The sequence below is a fragment of the Cannabis sativa genome, chromosome X (genome assembly GCF_029168945.1).
Source record: "Cannabis sativa cultivar Pink pepper isolate KNU-18-1 chromosome X, ASM2916894v1, whole genome shotgun sequence".
Lineage (NCBI taxonomy): Eukaryota > Viridiplantae > Streptophyta > Magnoliopsida > Rosales > Cannabaceae > Cannabis > Cannabis sativa.
In genome coordinates, this window is record NC_083610.1 from 43,154,066 (window position 1) to 43,174,442 (window position 20,377).

The following is a 20,377-nucleotide window of genomic DNA, read 5'->3' on the forward strand; positions in this document are numbered from 1 at the left end:
GTTTGTTTTGTAGGTATCAATAAAGAGGAACCAAAGTTGGCTCTTGGGGTGTTGATGCTTAAAGAAGAATCTCAAGTTCCTACATAACCAATAAGTCTCAAAAGGATAAAAAAAAAAAAAAGAATGTGTCAATTCTTGAACACAATCCAAATGAACAAATTTCTGAACCGGTAATATCATTCTTATTCATTCTACTTATTTTGATGTGACTAAGATGCCTAGATGGAAAGAAAATGAAATTTAAAGTGTTTTGTTAATTGACTTGGTTTTGATCCTTCTTGTTCATTCTCTTATGCATACATGCTTAATTGGTATGTTACATATTATTTCTATGAATGAAAGTTTTGATTAGTTGAGTTTTGACATTCTTGAACTATACATGCTGAAAAATCCAGATTATAGGTCATTATGTAAATTTTTTGGTGAACTTTGGACATACTTTTGAACTAGTGTATATGTAAATTTTTGCATGTTTGGCTAGTATATGTGTTTATATGTTTGAACATGTCTAAATGAGTGTATTTAACATGCCTAAAGGTTTTTCTTAATTGAAATATGATTTGAACAAAATTTTAGTATATTATTTGCTTATTTTCAACTTTTTAAGGCCATAATGGGTGAAATTTGTCAAAATTTCATACTTTTGAGAAAAATTGTTGTTTTGAAAGATTTTACATGCCTAAATATTCATATATAAACTGTCTCAAAAAGATTTTTTCAAAAATAATACTCAAATCTTGATTTTGGTACTATCTTGCATAATTTTGACTTTTTAAGCCCTAAAGGAGTGTTTTTCACCAAACTTGCTCAATTTTCAATATTTTTCAATTCCGTAAGTTTGTACACCTCAAATTTAACATTCTTGAACTACTGGAAAAAGAATTTTTCAATTTGGTTGCATAAAACTCATTTTCGGTAGATTTCTAGATTTCAAGCAAATCGAAAAGCTTGCCGAAAAGTTAAGAATTTTGATATTTTTCTGATTTTCTTATTTGAGCAAATTTGTTTTATCATATATGAGCTGTTAGAAAAGATTTTGCATGAAAATTTTGCATAAAATTAATTTTTGGTAAGTAAGTTGCTTAAAATGACCTTATATGACCAAAACGAGTAAAACTTGCCAAAATCTCTCATTTTTGGAGTTTTTTCTGTTTTTCTAGCTTGTACACTTCATATTAATCATGTTTAAGCTGATGCGAAAAGAATTTTTTAAAAAGGATGCATAAAACTAATATTTGGTACATATGTTGTTTTTGCTTAAATTTTTGAAAAACTTACCAAAAAGTCTCAATTCTTGTCATCTAATTGATTTAAGTGCATGAACACATTTATTTTATCATACTTGAGGTATGAGAAAATGTTTGAAATCATAACTATTCCATTATTTACCAGTATCTCTTACTTTCAAGGTCTTTGACATATTTTTTTTGCTAGATTGAATGTTTAAACTTGTTTTGACTATATGAACTTTCATCTTTTTATGCATTCTGAAATTTCTCTTTACCTATTGGGTTTCATTGATACAAGTCATATCTTGTATGATTAAGGGAAAGAAATATATTTAGCTTGACCTTGCTTCCTATGTTCATCAAAAAGGGGGAGAAATATTGTAATTGATTATTTTGGCATTAATCATATTATGCTTTCAAGTATTAACAAGTTTATTGAGTCTATGATTAAGGGGGAGCTTTGTCATTTTAAGAAAAGGTAACAATAAATATGCAAAGGTAAAACGGCATAAATCAATATATGCATATATTAAGGGGGAGCTAAACTCAACATGTTTCAATTTACTTTTTCTTTCCTTTAAAATAATCAAATATTTTGATATCATCAAAAAGGGGGAGAATGTTGACCAAAATTCAATCACTCACTTATTTTGATGATAAACAAATATTTGATTATTATTTGTTACTAATCTTTTCTTGACCATTTTGCAAGCAAATTCACAAAGTATCAATATTTACTCGGTAAAGTCAAACATAATCAAAGAAGTGGATTCAACAAGTATATCAACTACTTCATACTTCATAAGATCATAAGTTTTATCAAGAGATCAAGAATTCAAGACCCTATCCAAAAGAGGACTTCAAAAGCTAAAAGTCAAAAGTTAACCTGAAAGTCAAAGTCAAAGTCAAAGTCAAAGTCAACACTCAGGAAAAAGTCAACTTTGGATCAAAACATGCAAATCAAGTTAGGAAGCTCATCTACATCAAGACTACAAACAATCAAATGGTATAAATTTATTTTAGTCTTGTTAAAGTGATTTGCATAGTATACTAGGGTTTATAAGTACAAATTTTGGCTCATTCACAACTTGTGCAACAAGTTTTCTCACCCGATGGTTCAAATTTTTTTTGATTGAATTTCTAAATCACATTTTGTTTAACTAAGAGAACAAAATTGGAATTTTTGAAAACGGATAATCGAGTAAAGAGTTATGCGTGTTTTAGTGCTGAAAAATGCAAGTTTTGAACCTGCCTGATTTTCGGCCTACCTATTGAAATGAAAATAGGTAGTCCGTTTTTCGCAGATAGGTAGTCCGTTTTTAAAATAGGTAGTCCGTTTTTCCCAATATTCTTTTTGAAAAATGTGCTAACGGCTATAAACGGCTAGTTTTTGTTCCTACACTATATAAACTTGTTTTTCACTCAAAAATCAAGGTTGGTTGAGCTTCTATTCATCATATAACATCATTCTAAGTGTTCTAAGCTAAATAATTATCATCTTTTCATAAACACACCAACTACACACACTTGAGCCAAACTTGTTTTTATCTTCTCTAGTGTGCTTGCAATTCTCTCTAGGATTTAACATTATTTTTTATCTTATTAGAGAGAGTTTGCTTTGTATTTCAGAATTACATATTCATTGTATTGAGAGGTGAGGTTGGCACCTGTAGAAAAACAACTCAGTTGTAGGTGAGGTTGACACCGGTTTTGTAAACAACCCGAGAAGAGTGAGATTGTCACTACAACAATCCGAAAGTGAGATTGGCACTTCAACAATCCAGTGAGGTTGATAGTCCTTGGAAGAAAACTATTGTGAGAGGTTTGGGAAAAACCTTGGTGAAAAATTCCCCGGTTGTAAGGGTTAGTCAAGCCCGTTAACTTGGCTCGATAGTGGAACTCAAAGCTAGGTCCATAGCTTTGAAGACCAAGGACGTAGGTGGCTTAGTTCTACCGAACCTTGTAAAAATCAAGAGTTTGCAATTTCTATCCCTAAAGTCTTTACATTTCAAGTTTGTTATTTGTTTATACTTGTGATTATCTTTGTTATTGCATTAAACTTGAATATTTGCATGAATTGTCTTTGGAGTTTTTAAATTTCTGAAATTAGTTTAAATTTTCAATTCACCCCCTCTCTTGGAAACATATTTTGGGCTAACACTCACACCCACGGAATGAATGGCTCTTATACACGAGTACGCCACTCTAGCTGCTTCCTGGATTGATGAATGACCCTATAGACCAACACGAGTGTTTCCAGCATGCTTTTTCCTCACTCGCACGCTTCCTGGGAAAACTTCCCCGGAGGTCACCCATCCTAAAATTACTTTTAAGTCAAGCTTGCTTAACTGTGGAGTTCTTTCGAGGTGGGTTACCGAAAAACAAGATGCACCTTGTTGATATAGGTATTACCAATCAATCCATTTAAGCCCTCTTCAATTGTGTAGTCCCATACCTAAACAGTCTCAGAACCATCCCACTTGACCTTCCCCAGGCGGTGTGGAATTGCACAGCTCACCTGGTGTTTCTCCTTACGGATCACGGGACTACTGACTGTCACACCACGTGAATTTTATTTGATTATTTTATTTATAAAATAAAATAAATTAAATGGATAATTATCTTTTGATTATTATATTAAATATATTATAAGATAATGTATTCAAAATTAAAAGATAATATAAACTAAAAGAATATAGCTAATTTCGATTATTCAATTATATGATATTTATTTTTGAATTTAGATTAAAATAAAAATTATCTTTTATTTTATATGATTAAATAATTAGTTTTTTTTTCATAATATATATATGATATATATCATGAAATAATACAATAGATTAACAGAAAGAGAACAGAATTTGAAAGTTATTTTTCAATCTCACTTTCTCTCTCCCTCTCTCTCTCTCTACACGACACACATAGACACACGCTAATGTATTGTGTATTTTTTCAATCTCAATCACAGTGTCTCATGAGTTAAGAATAGACTGTGATCAGTAAATTCTTTTCATCTCGTTAAATCTAAAAGCTCACTCTTTTTTCTGAATGCATAAAAATGAACCTAACAAAACTTATCTGAAAGATAGAAGATCTTTTCAGTGTGGTGTGCATGTAGTTTAAGAAAAGTTTGTCCTTATTGGTGCGATGTTAGCAAGTTAGCATGTGTGCTCTAAGGAATCCTACTAATTTCAGTTAAAAGATATGAAAAATAAGAAACACACGACTAGTCCAATTGTTCTTAATGTTCCAAGTGAAATTCTACATGTATGTGGGAACATTCAAAGTGTTCTTCTCTATACCGCGAATACTCAAGGTGTTCTAACGAAAAACTTGCGAATATTCATAAGATTATGATAAAGATGCGTCTATTCAACAATAAGGCAAAATTTTCCAAAAAAGTACCTATTTCAGGCTATTCAAGTTCATTCATTTACTGTCTAGAATAAAGACTATTGTTTTGTGTCTCTAAACAAGAAAAGTTTCCATAATGCATGTGATTGCTTGAACATATTTACAGAAAAAAGAGAGAAAACCATAAAGATAAAACCTACCTTTTGATTCAAAAGCACGATTTTGATGTCTCAAAATGAACTAGAATCTGATTCTGGAGCTTAAACAACAACAATTCTTGATCAATCCTTGAAATAGAGAAGGGGTTTTGAAAATTGCTTTGCAGGTTGAGAGAGTTTTTCTTTTTTTTTTTAAAAAAAAAAAAAACTTAAGAAAATGAGAGAAAAAATGAGCGTCTCGATTTTGTACTTGTGTTTTTTTATAGATGTCACATGCATTGAGATGATGACATGTGGAAAAAGGAAGGCAAGGAATGACTCATCGAACAACTCTATGAGAGCGCGATTACACGTCCTTTTGATAGGCACGAACTCTGAAGGATTTTGATGATGTAACACCTTGAAAACCCACATGTCATAATTACCAACCGCCATTCACGAACCTTGATAAGTTAAGTCAAAAGTCACCCGTGATGTGACAACTCGATTGTCCCTCAAGGTAGTTTCACCATTTGACTGATAATTATCATCGTAAAACTAGGGGCATGTGTTGTAAGATGAATTTTTTATATAAAATTATGAGTATAGTCTCATATTTATCTAACACGTGGAGCCAGTTCTCGGTAGAAAAAGGATGACGTGTCAAGGGTAAAAATCCCGATAGGGTTTCTCCTTGCATGATAGAAACATGTGAGGAGGTGACCGAGACAAGATCTAGTTGCACACTACGCGCCGCTTAGTAAAAGAGAATAAAAATAAGACATAGAGAGAAGATTATCACAATCGCGACATATATCGAACATATGCAGTGATCTGGTATTTTTCCCTCGCGCCCTATGTAAAGACTGCAAATTTACGATGATTAGTCAGAATGCTATTAGGCACGATAACTCGTGATAGACCCATGAGCCTATGTTGTCAATATAGGAATGCCCAATAAGCGATGGGTATAATCACAAGCATTCTATAACATGGAACCTCGACAGGTTCATGCATCTATACAAACCCTAAAAGGTTTATGTGTTCATGACACGATCCAAAGATCCAATATATGTGGTATCTCGATTGAACCCACGAGTTCATGTGTTACCAAAAATACGAACAACTAGTACGCAATCAAGGTACTCGCACTCGTTTGTGTATTAAATAAGAACAGTCAAAAAACTGCTATTTCATTTATTTTACAAATATTTTTTATTTCAATTAAGAGTAATTAATATTGTAACGGTCTTGTCTGGTCGATTTTGTAACTGAATGATCACTTGCTTTCTATATAAAGGAGTGATTTGATATGAATAAGACTAATAACAAAACTACATTCAAAAAGTAGATTAAGCAGACCAAATTTTGGCTGAACCACTATAATTCTATTGTGTTTTACATACTCAATTTTACAATTTCTAATTGTTATTTTTATTTTGAGTATTCGTCAATTTAGGTGAATACTCGCAGTTTTGCTTGTAGGTATTCTCGCGTAGCTCAAATACTCACAATTTTTTGAGTTGTCTAATTTTTTTCGACAACATTTAAATTTAAAATAAGGATCATGCTATTTTTGCTTGCTTCTTATAGAACTCATTTACTTTATTTATCAAACGCTTCTTATAGACCTCATTTACTTAATTTATTCAATTAAAATATCATAGAAAAATTGAAGATATTATACTTTTTTTTTGTTGCCATTACTATATCTCTAGTTTATATATATTAAAATAAAAAAAAAATAAGTTTTATGCTTTATAATTTCAGATTTAAAACAAAGATCATAAAACTTCTTACTTCTTATAAACTTTATTTGCTTTGGAGAAGTTTGGTAACTCTTTTAATTTTAAATTTTTTAATCACAAAAATAAAAATATAATTTTTATTTTTAAAATATAAAAATATGTTCTATAATTACTTTTATTTTTTAATTTTAAAAACATTAAATAAAAGTGTATTCCGTAAATTTTATTTTCATTTGTTGATTTTATTTAAGTTAGGTCTGGAGCCAGGGTCTGGGTCCGGCGTCGGAGTCGGGGTCTAGGTCCGGTGCTAGGATCTAGGGTCCAAGTTTGGGTTGGGATAGGGGTTCAGGTCTGGGGTTTGAGGTCTCGGGTTGAGGTTGAGGTCGGGGTGCAGGGTCGAGGCCGGGTCTGAGGTCGGGGCTCGGTGGGTCTGGGTTTAGGTCGGGGTCCAGGCTAGGGACCAGGGTTCGGGTTTGGGGTTGGGGTCCGATTCTGGGGCTAGGTCTAGGCTCAGGTTTCGAAGTTTGGGTCTGGGATCTAGGGTCCGGGTCTAGGGCCGAGTTTTGGGTTTGAGGTTTGAGGTAGGGGTTCGTGTCAAGGTTGGGGTCGGGGTCTGGGTTCGGGTCTAGGGTCTGCGTCTAGAGTTTGGGTCTAGGGCTGATGTTCGAGGTCAGGGTTTGGAGTTGGAGTCTGGGTTTGAGTTTGCGTCCGGGTCAAGGTTAGGGTCCAGGTCGGGATCCGAGTCCAGGTCAAGGTTTGGGTTTGGGTTCGGGTTCAGGTCGGGATTGAGGTCTTGGTTCGGGTTGGGGTCGAGGTCTGAGTTCGGGTTTTAAGGTCTAGGTTGGGGTTAGAGTCTTAAATATTGATTAAGTTTTTTTTTTTAAAAAAAAAAATATTGAAAGTGATTTTTTATTTTTAAATTTTTTAAAATTTGATTCTCAATTAAAAAATTAAAAAATGAAAACAGTTTTATAGAAAACGATTTCGGGAAATATTTTGACTTTTCTAATTTAAAAAATAAAAAATTAATTAAAAATATGTTACCACCCTAATTTATCTAATTAAGATACCTTAAAAGAATTGAAGAACTTTTTTTACAACTACCATTGATATTTCTATCTTTTCTATTTCAAAAAAAAATCTCTTTGTTTATGAAAGTGAGGATCATGCTTGTTCTCACTTCTTATATACATTTTTACTTAATTTATCCAATTAAGGTACAAGCGAAGATATTTGGATGTTGTCATTACCATTGATAACTTTATTTATCTATTTATTTATTTATTTTTTAAAAAAGTACTCTTATGTTTTTTAAGATTTTGGATTTTATAACAATTAAGGATACTGCTGGTTATTACTTCTTACTTAATTTATCCAATAAATTTACCCTATAAGAAATGAAGATATTATACTTTTTGTTACACCATTACCATTGATTGAGAAAATAAAAATATCTATGTGTTTTATGATTTTGGATTTAAAACAAGAATCATGCTACTTTTTTCTTCTTATAAACCTTATTTATTTAATTTTCTCCAATTAAAATATGCTAAACAAAATGAAGATATTTATATTTCTTGTTGTCATTACCATTGACATCTAAAAAAATCTCTATGTCTTATGATTTTAAATTTGAAACAAGGAAGACCTTTTAAAATAAATTTTAAGTTTGATGACTTTGCTTGTTTGTACCATTTTTTTCGATGGTTTTCATGCCTTTTATAGTTTTTGTAACATTTTTATGGTTTGTCTCTAACTAATTGTTTAAGGTAGATTTATGATATGGTCAATGAGTACGAGAAGTGTTTCCTTTTGTACTCATACCTTCTACAAACGATTTTCAAATCCGAGAGATAAGTGTTTCAAGTCTTAACATTATGGATTGGTTTACTATTTTTGTTCACATTAACTATTTTTTCAATAAATTGTGTGGTAATAAAGTTTTATGTATTGTTAATTTGTAGGTCAATTTTGAGGAGGGCCAACTGCTATAGAGTTTTTACCGATAAGTTTATTTAAATATTATTCAATTGGGAGTTATTATATTCTAACTATTGAGAATTTCTTTTTTAGGTTTTAATATCATCGCTGGGGGATTAATTCATTTTTATCTTATTTTATTTATAGATATTTTGGAAACATTCTTGATATGTCATTGAGTTGGTGTGTACTGTTTAGTTGAAGCTCTAGCTCTTGGGGTGTCCTGTTTGAGGAAGTTATAACTTTATTGTATAAATTTTTAGGGACAGTTTAGTATTATGTTGCTTGCTGACTTTAGCAGTTAATGGTTTGATAAAACATGCCTTTCGGTTAGACGATGAGCTATTCAAGTTCAAGGAGATTCCTACACTAATTGTGAATGTCTGTATCATAAATTCATAAGTGATTCTACATAAAAAAAAAAAAAAAAATTGAAACAAGGAACATGTTCCTTCTTATATACCTTATTATTAGGGATTTTTTCAGTTTTAACCAAAAAAGTAACAATATTACAAAAATACTTCCAGCTGGCCAAATAAACAAATATACATCTCAACTAAAAAAAATTACACAAATACCACTTACACACACTTTTAACTCAGGATCTATGCTTCCTGGGCAACTATCACGCAACCATCGCGCAACCATCGTGCAACTACGCAACAACCCAACGCAATCGAAACGAAAATTCAATCAGAAAGAGAACCACCATTAATTCTGGCGACTTCACTTGAGAAGACGACCAAAATCAATCAAAACAGAGGCTGTTTCAAATTCATAAAAAAAAGTGTAGAAAAACTACTACGAAACTAAAATTCAACTGGAAATCCAGTTTAATTTGCATAAAACTAATGTCCTGACTTCAATTTTTAGATCCATAAAAGGCAGATCTCAAAAAGTTGAATTGGAGTTCCCAAACAATCCAACTCAAGTATAATCCAAAAAAAAAATACATTAATACTATAGTAAAATGTTTATCCTGGTGTATTTTGTTGTTTTCCAATTTTCTAATGGTGAATTTGTTCATATTAAATTATAAAAAGACATGTAGATAGGGTTATGTACATGAAAATATTATTTTAATTTTTAATGTTTCACAACATTTGCATTACAGTTGCATAAACATTTTGCTAACAGTTATTTCGTCTGATTGAAACCTTCGTTTGATGCAACCTTCGGCCAACCACCCAGAAACTTTCGTTTGAATGAAACGTCTGATGCAACCTTCGGCCAACTACCTAGCAACTACTATGCAACCATCGTCTGATTGAAACCTTCGTCTGATGTAACCACCGCGCAACCACACAGCAATCACTCTGCAACCATCGTCTGATTATGTAAGTGATGATAGTGTAAGTGGTATTTTGGTAATTAAAATTACATAAAGGGTATAAATGTTGACTTTACCTTATGAAGGTATTTTTGTAAATAAAATGTCAATTTATATTTTTTATGTAATTATTCCTTATTATTATTATTTTTTTTTAAAATTTATTTAATTAAGATCTTCTAAAACAAATGAAGATATTATATAGATTTTTGCCATTACTATTGACATCTCTATTTTTTTTAAATCTCCATATTTTATGATTTTATTAAAATAAGGATTATGCTACTTCTTACTTCTTATAGAGTTTATTTATCCAATGAAGATACCTTAAAAGATTATAGAAATGAAGATAATATAATTTTATTGCCATTAATATTAATATCACTATTTTTTTTTCAAAAATAAATAAATAAGATATAATGTTTTTTTTATACATTTCCAATGATATTATATCTCAAAAATAAATAAATAAATAATAATAATAATATGATTTTGAAAAAAAAAAATTAAGAAAATATCGCTAACTAATTGTGAGTGCAACCTATAGCACCACTGATATCCAATAACAATACTTCAAAAATAAATATGTGAAACATTAAATCACACTAAATTTCAACGAGTAGCTTTTCAAACCATTCACATACTATTTTTGTCTTATTTTACTATTTAGAATTTTTTTAGAGAATCACTAAAAACTCATGTTCTTTAATTGGAATTATGAGTTATTATTTTGCAAAATAATTATAATTAAAAAATTAATCACATAAATACAAGAAAATTAAGAACCAAAGTGAAAAAAGAAAACCAAATCACTACATAGTAAAAAAAAAAAAGGTATCTAGAGCTTTTACATTGGGTGAGACGTTTTTTCTCTTGCTTAGTGTTGAATTCTTGAGTTTTTCTTTTCTCGTGTTTGTTTTGTTGGTTCAATTTATGTAACTCTTTCTCTTTATGAAAAAAAATTAAAGAAGAAGAAAACAAGTTCAATCACTATACTATAATTAGTTTGATCAAAATCATCTTACCTTATCACATTTTATAAAACTAGCACAATCAAATCATCTTAAAACAAAAATAAAATGCAATTAAAAGGCGGGGATGAGAACAAAACTTGTTCTGTCCCACACTTATATGGTACTTAGTGTCACAATAAAATATTATTTTATAATTAGTTAGTAATTTTTTATAATATTTATTAAAGTAAAATAAATAAGACTTGATATTACATAAACACACTATTTTTAGCATTTCTTACAAATTAAAATGATTTTGGTATGAGTGGAGAGGGCGTGTGGTGGATGGGTCCCACAGGATCTCCATATACATTGAACTTGTTGAACTTTTACGTTTGGCTTCTTCTTTTAAAATAGCTCATTAAAATAATATAATTTTTTAATTTAATAATAATACAATATTATTATAAAAAAATTATATTTAAGAAAAAAATAAATAAATATAAATATATGTTCTTCTTTCTCTCTCTTTCATTTATAGCTTTGTTGGAGTTGAGCCAAATAGGAGCAGTGAAGGGTGAGACTCACATGGTGTTTGTTTCGTGATCTAACCTGCTCCCGATTCTCGGCTTGGTCAAAGGAGCAAGGGTTTTTCTTTTTTCTCACCAATTTCGGTAATAAAACGATAACTAGTTTCGATTCTATTGTTGTTCGACTGTTATAGGATTTGTTTTAAGGATTGTGTTTGGGAAATTTGTAATTTTTGTTGTTGTTGTTGTGAGATTTGTGGTTATTGTTGAAAATCTGGTGGTGGGTTCTGTTTTGTTATGATGTTTGATGATCTAAATTTAACTTGATTGAGCATTGAATAGGGTTGGGTTGAATTGTTGTAAGAGGGTAATTGAGGAATATGGTAATGCTTGATTTTTGAATTATGGTTGTGTTAGTTGTCACAAATTGAGTAAAAGATTGGATTTTGGAGATAATGAATGTGCAAGTTTGATCTCCTCAATGGAAGGTCATTTGTCTCATGGAGGGATTATTCCTGGTGGGGCCTCTTATGGAGGTCTTGATTTGCAAGGATCAATACGGGCTCAACATCAGGGACAACACCCACATACCATACACCAACAACATAATCCTAATCAATGCCAAACTCCCAATGTTCGCCCTTCGATACGTGAGGGTTTCCCGCTTACTATGGGAACATTGCATAGCTGTGATCAAAGGATGTCGATGGTTGATTACAATAGTAGGGGGGAAAGGAACAAAAACTCGGCAAGTGAGGAGGATGAGCCGAGCTTTACTGAAGAGGGTATTGATGGTCATAATGAAGTCAGTAGAGGGAAGAAGGGATCAATATGGCAGCGTGTCAAGTGGACCGACAAGATGGTGAAACTTCTGATTACTGCAGTGTCTTATATAGGTGAGGATGCTGGACCAGATTGTAGTGGTGGGGGAAGGAGGAAATTTGCAGTCCTACAGAAAAAGGGAAAGTGGAAATCTGTCTCCAAGGTTATGGCTGAAAGGGGTTTTAATGTTTCACCTCAACAGTGTGAGGACAAATTTAATGACCTTAACAAGAGATATAAAAGACTTAATGATGTGCTTGGGAGGGGAACTTCTTGCCAAGTTGTTGAGAATCCTGCGCTTTTGGACGTTATAGATTACCTAAATGAGAAAGAAAAGGATGATGTAAGAAAAATATTAAGCTCGAAGCACCTATTTTACGAAGAGATGTGTTCTTATCATAATGGAAATCGGTTGCATCTGCCTCATGATCCAGCATTGCAGCGTTCTTTGCAGTTGGCTCTTAGAACTAGAGATGATAATGATAATGAAGATGGGAGGAAGCATCACCATGATGATCCTGATGAAGAAGATCAAGAAGTGGAAATTGATGATCGCGATGATTTGGAGGATAATAATGCTTCACATGGGGACAGAGGAATGTATGGGTTAGGGGACTCTGGAAAGAGGTTCAGACAGGGTCTTGGTCAGGGACGTGAAGATGTTGGCTTCGGGAATTCATTGAATCCGCATGATTGTAATAAAAGCTCTTATTCTCAACCACAAGTTGCTCAAGCTGATATAAACCAAGCCCCACCTGATGGCACAAAAGTGGCATGGCTACAAAAACAGTGGGTCGAGTCTCGCTCTTTGCAACTAGAAGAAAGAAAGATACAAATTCAAGTTGAGATGTTGGAATTGGAGAAACAGCGGTTGAAATGGCAAAGATTTTCTAAGAAAAGAGACCGTGAATTGGAAAAGATGAGGATGGAAAATGAGAGAATGAAGCTTGAAAATGAGCGTTTGGCATTGGAATTAAAGAGAAAGGAAATGGGTGGTGGCTTTACTTAACTGCCTTTGTATCTAAACTTTGTCTACATGATTATTTTCTTTTGTTATTTTGTTTTCATTAAGTAAGCCTCGTTCCATATCTATAGAGTATCAGATATTAGGTGGGAGAACCTTTTTTGAATCTCAACTCTGCCTGGTCATAATAGGTTTTAGCTAGTTTCCATAGCTTGCCCTTTGGTGACATACCATTTACCTTTGACTGCAAAAACATTGTTGAAAGGATGTTTTTATCTGTACTCTGTAGTACTGAGTATTTAAGAACATATTTTATGTCGTTAATTTGCATTGTAAAAATCCAGCTTCCCATATAATATTGTATTAATGTTAGGACTGTTTTATCTTTCAGTGGCATCTTATAAGCTTTACCAGTCAATCATTTTTTAATAGCTAGCTTTAAGATTATGTTACTGCTTTCTCGTTACTGTTGCTTTATTCTGGAAAAGTGGGGTTGCTTGGGAAGCTCACCAAATCACAATATTTACATGCACAGTCTATACTCTATTCATTTAGCTCACTAGAATGCAAGTTTGCTATCATAGAGTTTATGAAGTATTCATAGCAAGATTTTGGATGAACAAGGTGTCATTGTCAGTGACTCTCAAGGTATTATTTTTTAATTTACATGCATGAGTTAAAGAGAAAAAAGAAAAAAAAAAGGTGCACTAGTTTAAAATTTATTGTCAATTTAGCATCATTTCTTCAAGAGGCTCTATATTTGAGCACAATTACTTAATACAGAGGTTTATGCATAGATGAAACATTATAGAGTAGCTAGCAAATCTCATTTCTATGTTCTATTTAGTTTAATATAATGATTTTAATGTAAAATGTTATCTAATGCAATGAATTGTGATATTGTGGTCTGTCATTTATGCCGAGATCAAGTATTGTAATCTGTCAGTAGAATTTGGATTTGTATTTCTGTATTGTAGGACTAGGCTAGGGGGTCCATTCTTCTATGATATCTAAGCTGACTACTTTGGCAAATGTAGGTTGCAATATGTTGTTATTTGCCATATTATGTGAGTGAGACTACTGGAAAAGAATGCTAACTCTCTTTTAAACTCTTAGACCTATATCTTAAATTTTGCTTTAGGGGTGGACTTGGGGCTAGCTCAAGTTGTTGGGTGTGACATGCTAGATTGCTCTTATTATATGTGCAATGTGCAATGGCCAATGGTGCTGGATTGTTGTCTGTTTGCTGGCAATGAAGTTGTTCTGTTGAATACTTGAACAATGTTGTGTTACAATGTTAATGATGTTTTTGTTTCTCATTTTAATATTGGACTGGAATACTTTCTACTTTTATAATGACCATATTGCTGTAATGACTGCGTTTTATATTGTACCTAATCCCACTTGGAAATTTCTGTTCGATTTGATCACTTGAAATTTCATAAGAGAAGAGAGATCGTAGCATAGAAAAGGAAGGAGAAATCATTTTGATTCGAGCCTCCTACCATACTTTAACAAGTAAGCTAATAAACTACTTTTTTGGCTGCCTTTACGAATTGAGTGTAAAAAAAAAGGAAAAAAGAAAAGAAAACCTCAAACATTCTTAATATGTCAGCTCTTCTGCAACTTTTTTCAATTTCATCTTAGGTATGATAAAAGAGTACATGCATTAAAGACTATTGTATACTAATGAGAATTCTATAGTTGCAGAAGTTATGATACTTTTGCAATCACTTAGACTTGTTTCACTATAATCTGCATACTTAGTTGCATACTTCACTGTCTCTTGTCTTGTTAGGGTAGACGTACAATGAATACATGTATTGCTCATCATTTAAAAATGTGTAAGTAGGTGCTTTAAGACATTATTTGAATTTAAAACTTCAAACTATTATCATATATTTGTGTTGCCAACAAAAACTTGTTACTATTCTTGGGGATGTATGTTGTTATCCAGTTGGATCTTTCAAACCGGAGACATTGATGGATCAAGGTAGCTAAAAGTTAAAGGTAACTCATAGCAAATTTGTCTGTTCAGAGTTAGCTTTGTAGGGCTTTCTTTTTTCGTATTGTGATTTGATAATTGACTTCAGTGATGATAACCTGGGCTTTGTATACATACATGAGCATTTTAAGACAATAAGATTGTTCAAAGGAGCCTAAACATGTGCATTTTAATGGAACTTTTATTGTAGGCTGACATTCAGTGGAGGTTATCAAACCTACAACTGTTTGGATTATCAATATGTTTAAAAATATAACATATCGAAGAACTTAATTATCAGAAGATTCCTTACAAAAAAAAATATCAGAAGATTGAGCACTCTAACTTAGGCGGTGGACATATTTTGAGATCGGTGGTTTAATAGTGGAGGTGTAGAAGTAAATTGTCTGAAATGGTTTGGTTGTTGTGCTATATTTTGTATGAGTTTTATAAAATGTTCTATGTTTTGTAGTGCTTGCAGGATTGTGTTGGAGAACTAGAGAATTACCATGTAAGATCTTTTTGGTTTCTATTCTAGTTGCTATATTTTTTCCCGTTTAGACTAGAATGACTATTTTGTGTGATTATATTATGACATTGTCATGCTTCCTCTACAAACCATTGCTCACCTTAAAAGCTGAAAGTGCATTGTCTAACTGTCTTATAGTATGGACACACTTTCATATCATTTTGTGAATGATTATTTACTCAGATAGTAGAGTTAGAAATTGAATCATAATATTGGGTTGTTAAGGGTCAATCATTTGGTAAATTCTAGTTTTCAGTCTCATGCAACTAGTAGGCTAATTTCTTTAACATATAAACTATTGATGTTCAGATCTAGTAATTATGGTAAGATCACGTGCTTGTGTGTATGCGTCGGATATTGTATGTGAATTATTTTGGCCTGAATAGTGCTTCTGAGAAAGATTAGGGGGCATCGGCTGAGTTGCTGGAGTTTTGGCATTTGATCTTGATGCATAAGTACACTAATTGGTGTAGTGTGTTTGTAAAAGAAGAGTGTGCTTTGAGTTAATCGTTGTAGGAAAAATGTATGTTTTGCTTTGAGTTTTTTGTTGAATAAGAACATGATGGTAGGTTGGGCTAGAATTTATGTTGGGTGTTAGGGTTGACTACTTTATAGGGAGGATTGGCTAAGAATTATTATTCTTAAAGTTGAATTCTGATAGAATGTGATGCTGAGTTTTCTACATCAGTCTCTTTTGTGAAGGAATTTGGGGAAAGTGCTTTATATGTGATTTTGTTCCATTATGGGGTTTGTCTTTTTTTCTAGTTGACATGTTTATTCCCTTATGTTGCTAGTCCCATGAGTAAAAAGGGTCAAATTCATGTTTGGTGATAGTTCAAGTGGTTGAAGGGAGGAAAAGAAAATTTCCTATGACAAGCAGAAATTAGAGCACAATATTAACTATTAGCCCATATAGGTAAATCTAGTAAAACTTGAAGGGAATGTGTGAGTGAGTAAGCCCCCTCCTTTAAACCACTTCTAACAGTCACTTAATAAAGTTGAAACTCCTCATTTTGTCACCCATACATACTAATGAGTTTGAAAGGCCAAAGAATCTAAGTAGAGCCTTATTACCAAAAAAAGAAAAGTTGGAGATGAGAACCCACATAATGGTAACTTGAAATTAGTGAGTATCAGCCGTCTTCTTCCGTACACTCGCAATGTTTCATTCTCTCCTTGCACTTGATCTGCAAAGTTGGTTTCTTTTCTACCTTTGTAGATAGTAAATAGCTTTGGATCTTGACTTTAAATAGCTTCTTTTGAAATAGAATATATATGTGGAGTTTAAATCAAGGTCATAGTTGTTTGTTAGTTGCAGTTCCCATCTTATTGTCATATGCTATCATCAATGAGATGTGTGTCCCACATTCTGTAATTCTACAAATTGCATGTAGTAGTTGTACAATTTTTTCATGTGTATTAATGGTTGAAAATGCCTTTGATTTGTAATAGAAGTCAGCAGGTTAATCCTAAAAATTTTCAATGCCTGAAAATTCATTGAGGTCAGTTGAAAATTTGTCATTTGCTGTCATTTTCCTCCTAACCTTGTTTTCGTTGTCTAATCTTTTGTATTTTGTGAATCAATTTGATTTGAATATGGAAAAAAAAGCAATATGTACACAGGTACTATTTTTCAGTCATAATGGTACTCCATCCACTGCACATGAACATGTCATATTCTTGTTACCACAAACCAAGTGGTATTCCTTCTAGCTTCTTACCTTTTTTCCATTATAAAACTTTTTGTTCATATATACATGAAATTAAAAGTGGGTTGTCATCTCTGTTCTCCCTTTTTTTTCACTGACATGGTAATAATGAGTTCAACTTCTAACTATTGCCTAAGTTGAATTTATGTGCTTTTTAGCTAGCCATAGGTAGCTGTAAATACATATTTATAAGTAAATTCAACTAAAGCCCATTTTTGTATGTCATGTCATGCTTAAGTTTATTTTTTCGTGCAGTATTATGCTACTTTACAGTATTGTGTTGTGTCCAAGCTCATATTTTTTTAGGTTGGTTTGTGCATCGATGTTGTGCCGGCCCGTATTTACAGCTTTAGCCATAGACTCATTTTCTAGCATATTTGTGTTCTTTAATTTTTTTCTTTTTCTTTCTATTCTAGCTTTTGATTCATCTAGTACCTTTAGATGCACTGATATGTACTGTTATTTAATAGTACAAAGACTTAACAGACACATATAACTATAAGTGGACTACATTAAAGTCAGTTTCAATGATATTTAGCCTCTTGTGGTTATTATTTCATAACTAGTTGAATATATAACCTCTTTCAATTGGTCTAATATATTTGACCCTTCAGCTTACAAAAGAGACTTTTTTTCCAAGTTTTGACATAAAATTTTGGCATGATTCATCTCATTGACCCAAATGACTGGGGACCAATACCCAAAAAAAAAAAAAACCCTCTTCAGCCTTGCCCTAATATTTGCAGTTAAAATTTGCCTTTTTTCAAAGTCTGTCCTAATATGAACACCACTCAATCTCCATCTCAAAACCCGTTCTTTGATTTTTAGATTCAAAATACAAAACTGGGTTTTACTCAATTTCTTGGAACAATTTTGAAATTGAGTGAGTGAAGTGAATCATATGATAATGTGTAAAGTTGGATTTTATATTTGTATTGGCATATCTATAAATATAAATAAATAAATAAGGGTAAGGATTGTTTGTGTGTTTTGTTATTGATGGGCTGTTTTGGAAGATGACGCACAGAATGTTACCAAACGTACTTTAAAGTGTGTTATGGCAAAGGCTTATCCTTTTATCCATATATGGGTCTAACATCACAGAAATGGACAGAACTAACAAAAAAAAATATATATATTCTTTTTAAAGTTACAAAAAAAATAAAATAATAATAGTTTAAAGAAGTGGACGTGAGAGAGAGAGAGGAATATGGTTTTTTTCTTTTTTGTGAGTATACTATTTTACCCTTTTCATTACCACTGTAACTGGTAAGTGTTGCTGTTTCATGTTTGTGGCCACAAGGGTCTTCTTCCACTCTTCCCTATTGCTTCTATTTGGGCTTTTTGGGTATCTTTTATTGGGCCCACATGGGGCCCATCTTTAATGACCTATGTTTATAAATGAACAGTTTCACTAAAGAATGTGATGATAAGTTCAACCTTTATTTATTTATTTATTTATTTGACTAGATGATAACTTCCAACTTTTGATTTTTGGCTTCCTTTTAAAATGAAGTTTTATTTGCACTACGTGAATATATCTTATTTTATAATATAGTTTTAATTTATATTAATTTTTCTTTCTTATTACATTCTAAATAAACATAAATATAAGTCTATTTAAATAAAAATTAAAAGAATATATCTTTATATATTAAAAGTGTCTATCTAACAGCATTTCTTGGTTTAACAGAATATATTTAAAAATAAAAGAATATTCTGTTAAATTTAACGATGAGGTTTGATCTCCGTTAACAAATAAACCCAATAATTAAACCCAAAAAATTAAACAATTTTTTAAATATTAATAATCTCTTTTTAAATTAAGAAAATCATCTTAGCCACATATCTCTCTAACAAACCTATCTTAGGAGAATATTAATAATTTTTTTATTTATTTTTTAAAAAAATCTTTATTTTTTTTTTTATTCCGATGCATATTGTGATGTTATTTTTTTAATTGCTTTATTAATTTATTTTCTATTCTAATGTGAAGAAATTTTTGGCGATAGAGAGAGTCATCAAATGTAGTCTTGTTTGCACTCCATAATTTATATATCTATTTATAATATAGGTCATTACTCTTTTTTTTAACCTATTGATTATACAGGTATAATTATTAATTTTAATTGATAATAAAATTTAATTTTTCTATTTTTCTATCTTATAAGGATAACTATTTTTTTTTATTGTTATTATTTTTTTCACTATGATGTTTGTAGATATTTTTTTTTTGACTAAATAATTATTAAATATTAAATAGATTAATTAAAAATATCTAAATCATATACCATTTAAATATAAATTTGATTAGATTTAATTCTGTATCTACTTTCTCGTTATTTGTAATTGTTCTAAATCTGATCGTGCAAACTCATATATTAAACACAATACTCCACCTTGAAACCATTCTCTGTTTTTTTTTTCTTTTTTATTGGTTGGTGTTAATTCGCCTCGATGATTCAAGTGTCATGGTTTAGCAGAAATACCACTTCTATCTTTGTGTGATTGCAGATATACCACTTCTGTCATTGACCCACTTTTTAGCTTTATAAATGCAGATGTTCATATAATATTAACACTTTACAGAATATTTATAGATATAAACTTACATTACAATGCTATTTTAAAAAAAAGAACTAAATAGAATAATCTACTACTCTAATAATAAATTTATTTACAATTTTATAATTACACTAATATTATTTTTAATACATTATTAAATAATATTTCAAATACAAATATTTAATTTTTTCAAACAAAAAAATTGAAATCTTTAAAAATAAAATATATTCAAAATCTTAAAAAAATTAAAATCTTAAATGAAACTAGCAATACGTGGCTCGGCACGTACATTCACCTAGTATATATATATATATATATATATATATGAAATAAGCAAAAAATAAAAATGTATACATTATTTAAAAAAAAATATGAAGACAGGATGAAAAAGTTATAAAATAAAACTAAAAAACAAAAAGAAAAAAATTTAAGAATCAATTTTAAAAATTAATTTAATATAAGAAGGTTTGTATACAATGCCTCACTTTTTAAACTTTCTCTAGTTTTTACAGAATTTGTTTAAACTTATTACATTTTAAATAG

General features: G+C 31.1%; 1 protein-coding gene across 1 annotated transcript; it reads left to right on the forward strand.

The window, feature by feature from the left end:
- The first annotated feature begins 11,188 nt into the window (after positions 1–11,188).
- Positions 11,189–13,437, forward strand: LOC115709393 (uncharacterized). Its single transcript, XM_030637488.2, has one exon. The coding sequence runs from the start codon at positions 11,743–11,745 to the stop codon at positions 13,090–13,092; it is 1,350 nt and encodes a 449-aa protein (XP_030493348.2). The 5' UTR covers positions 11,189–11,742; the 3' UTR covers positions 13,093–13,437.
- Positions 13,438–20,377: the final 6,940 nt, after the last annotated feature.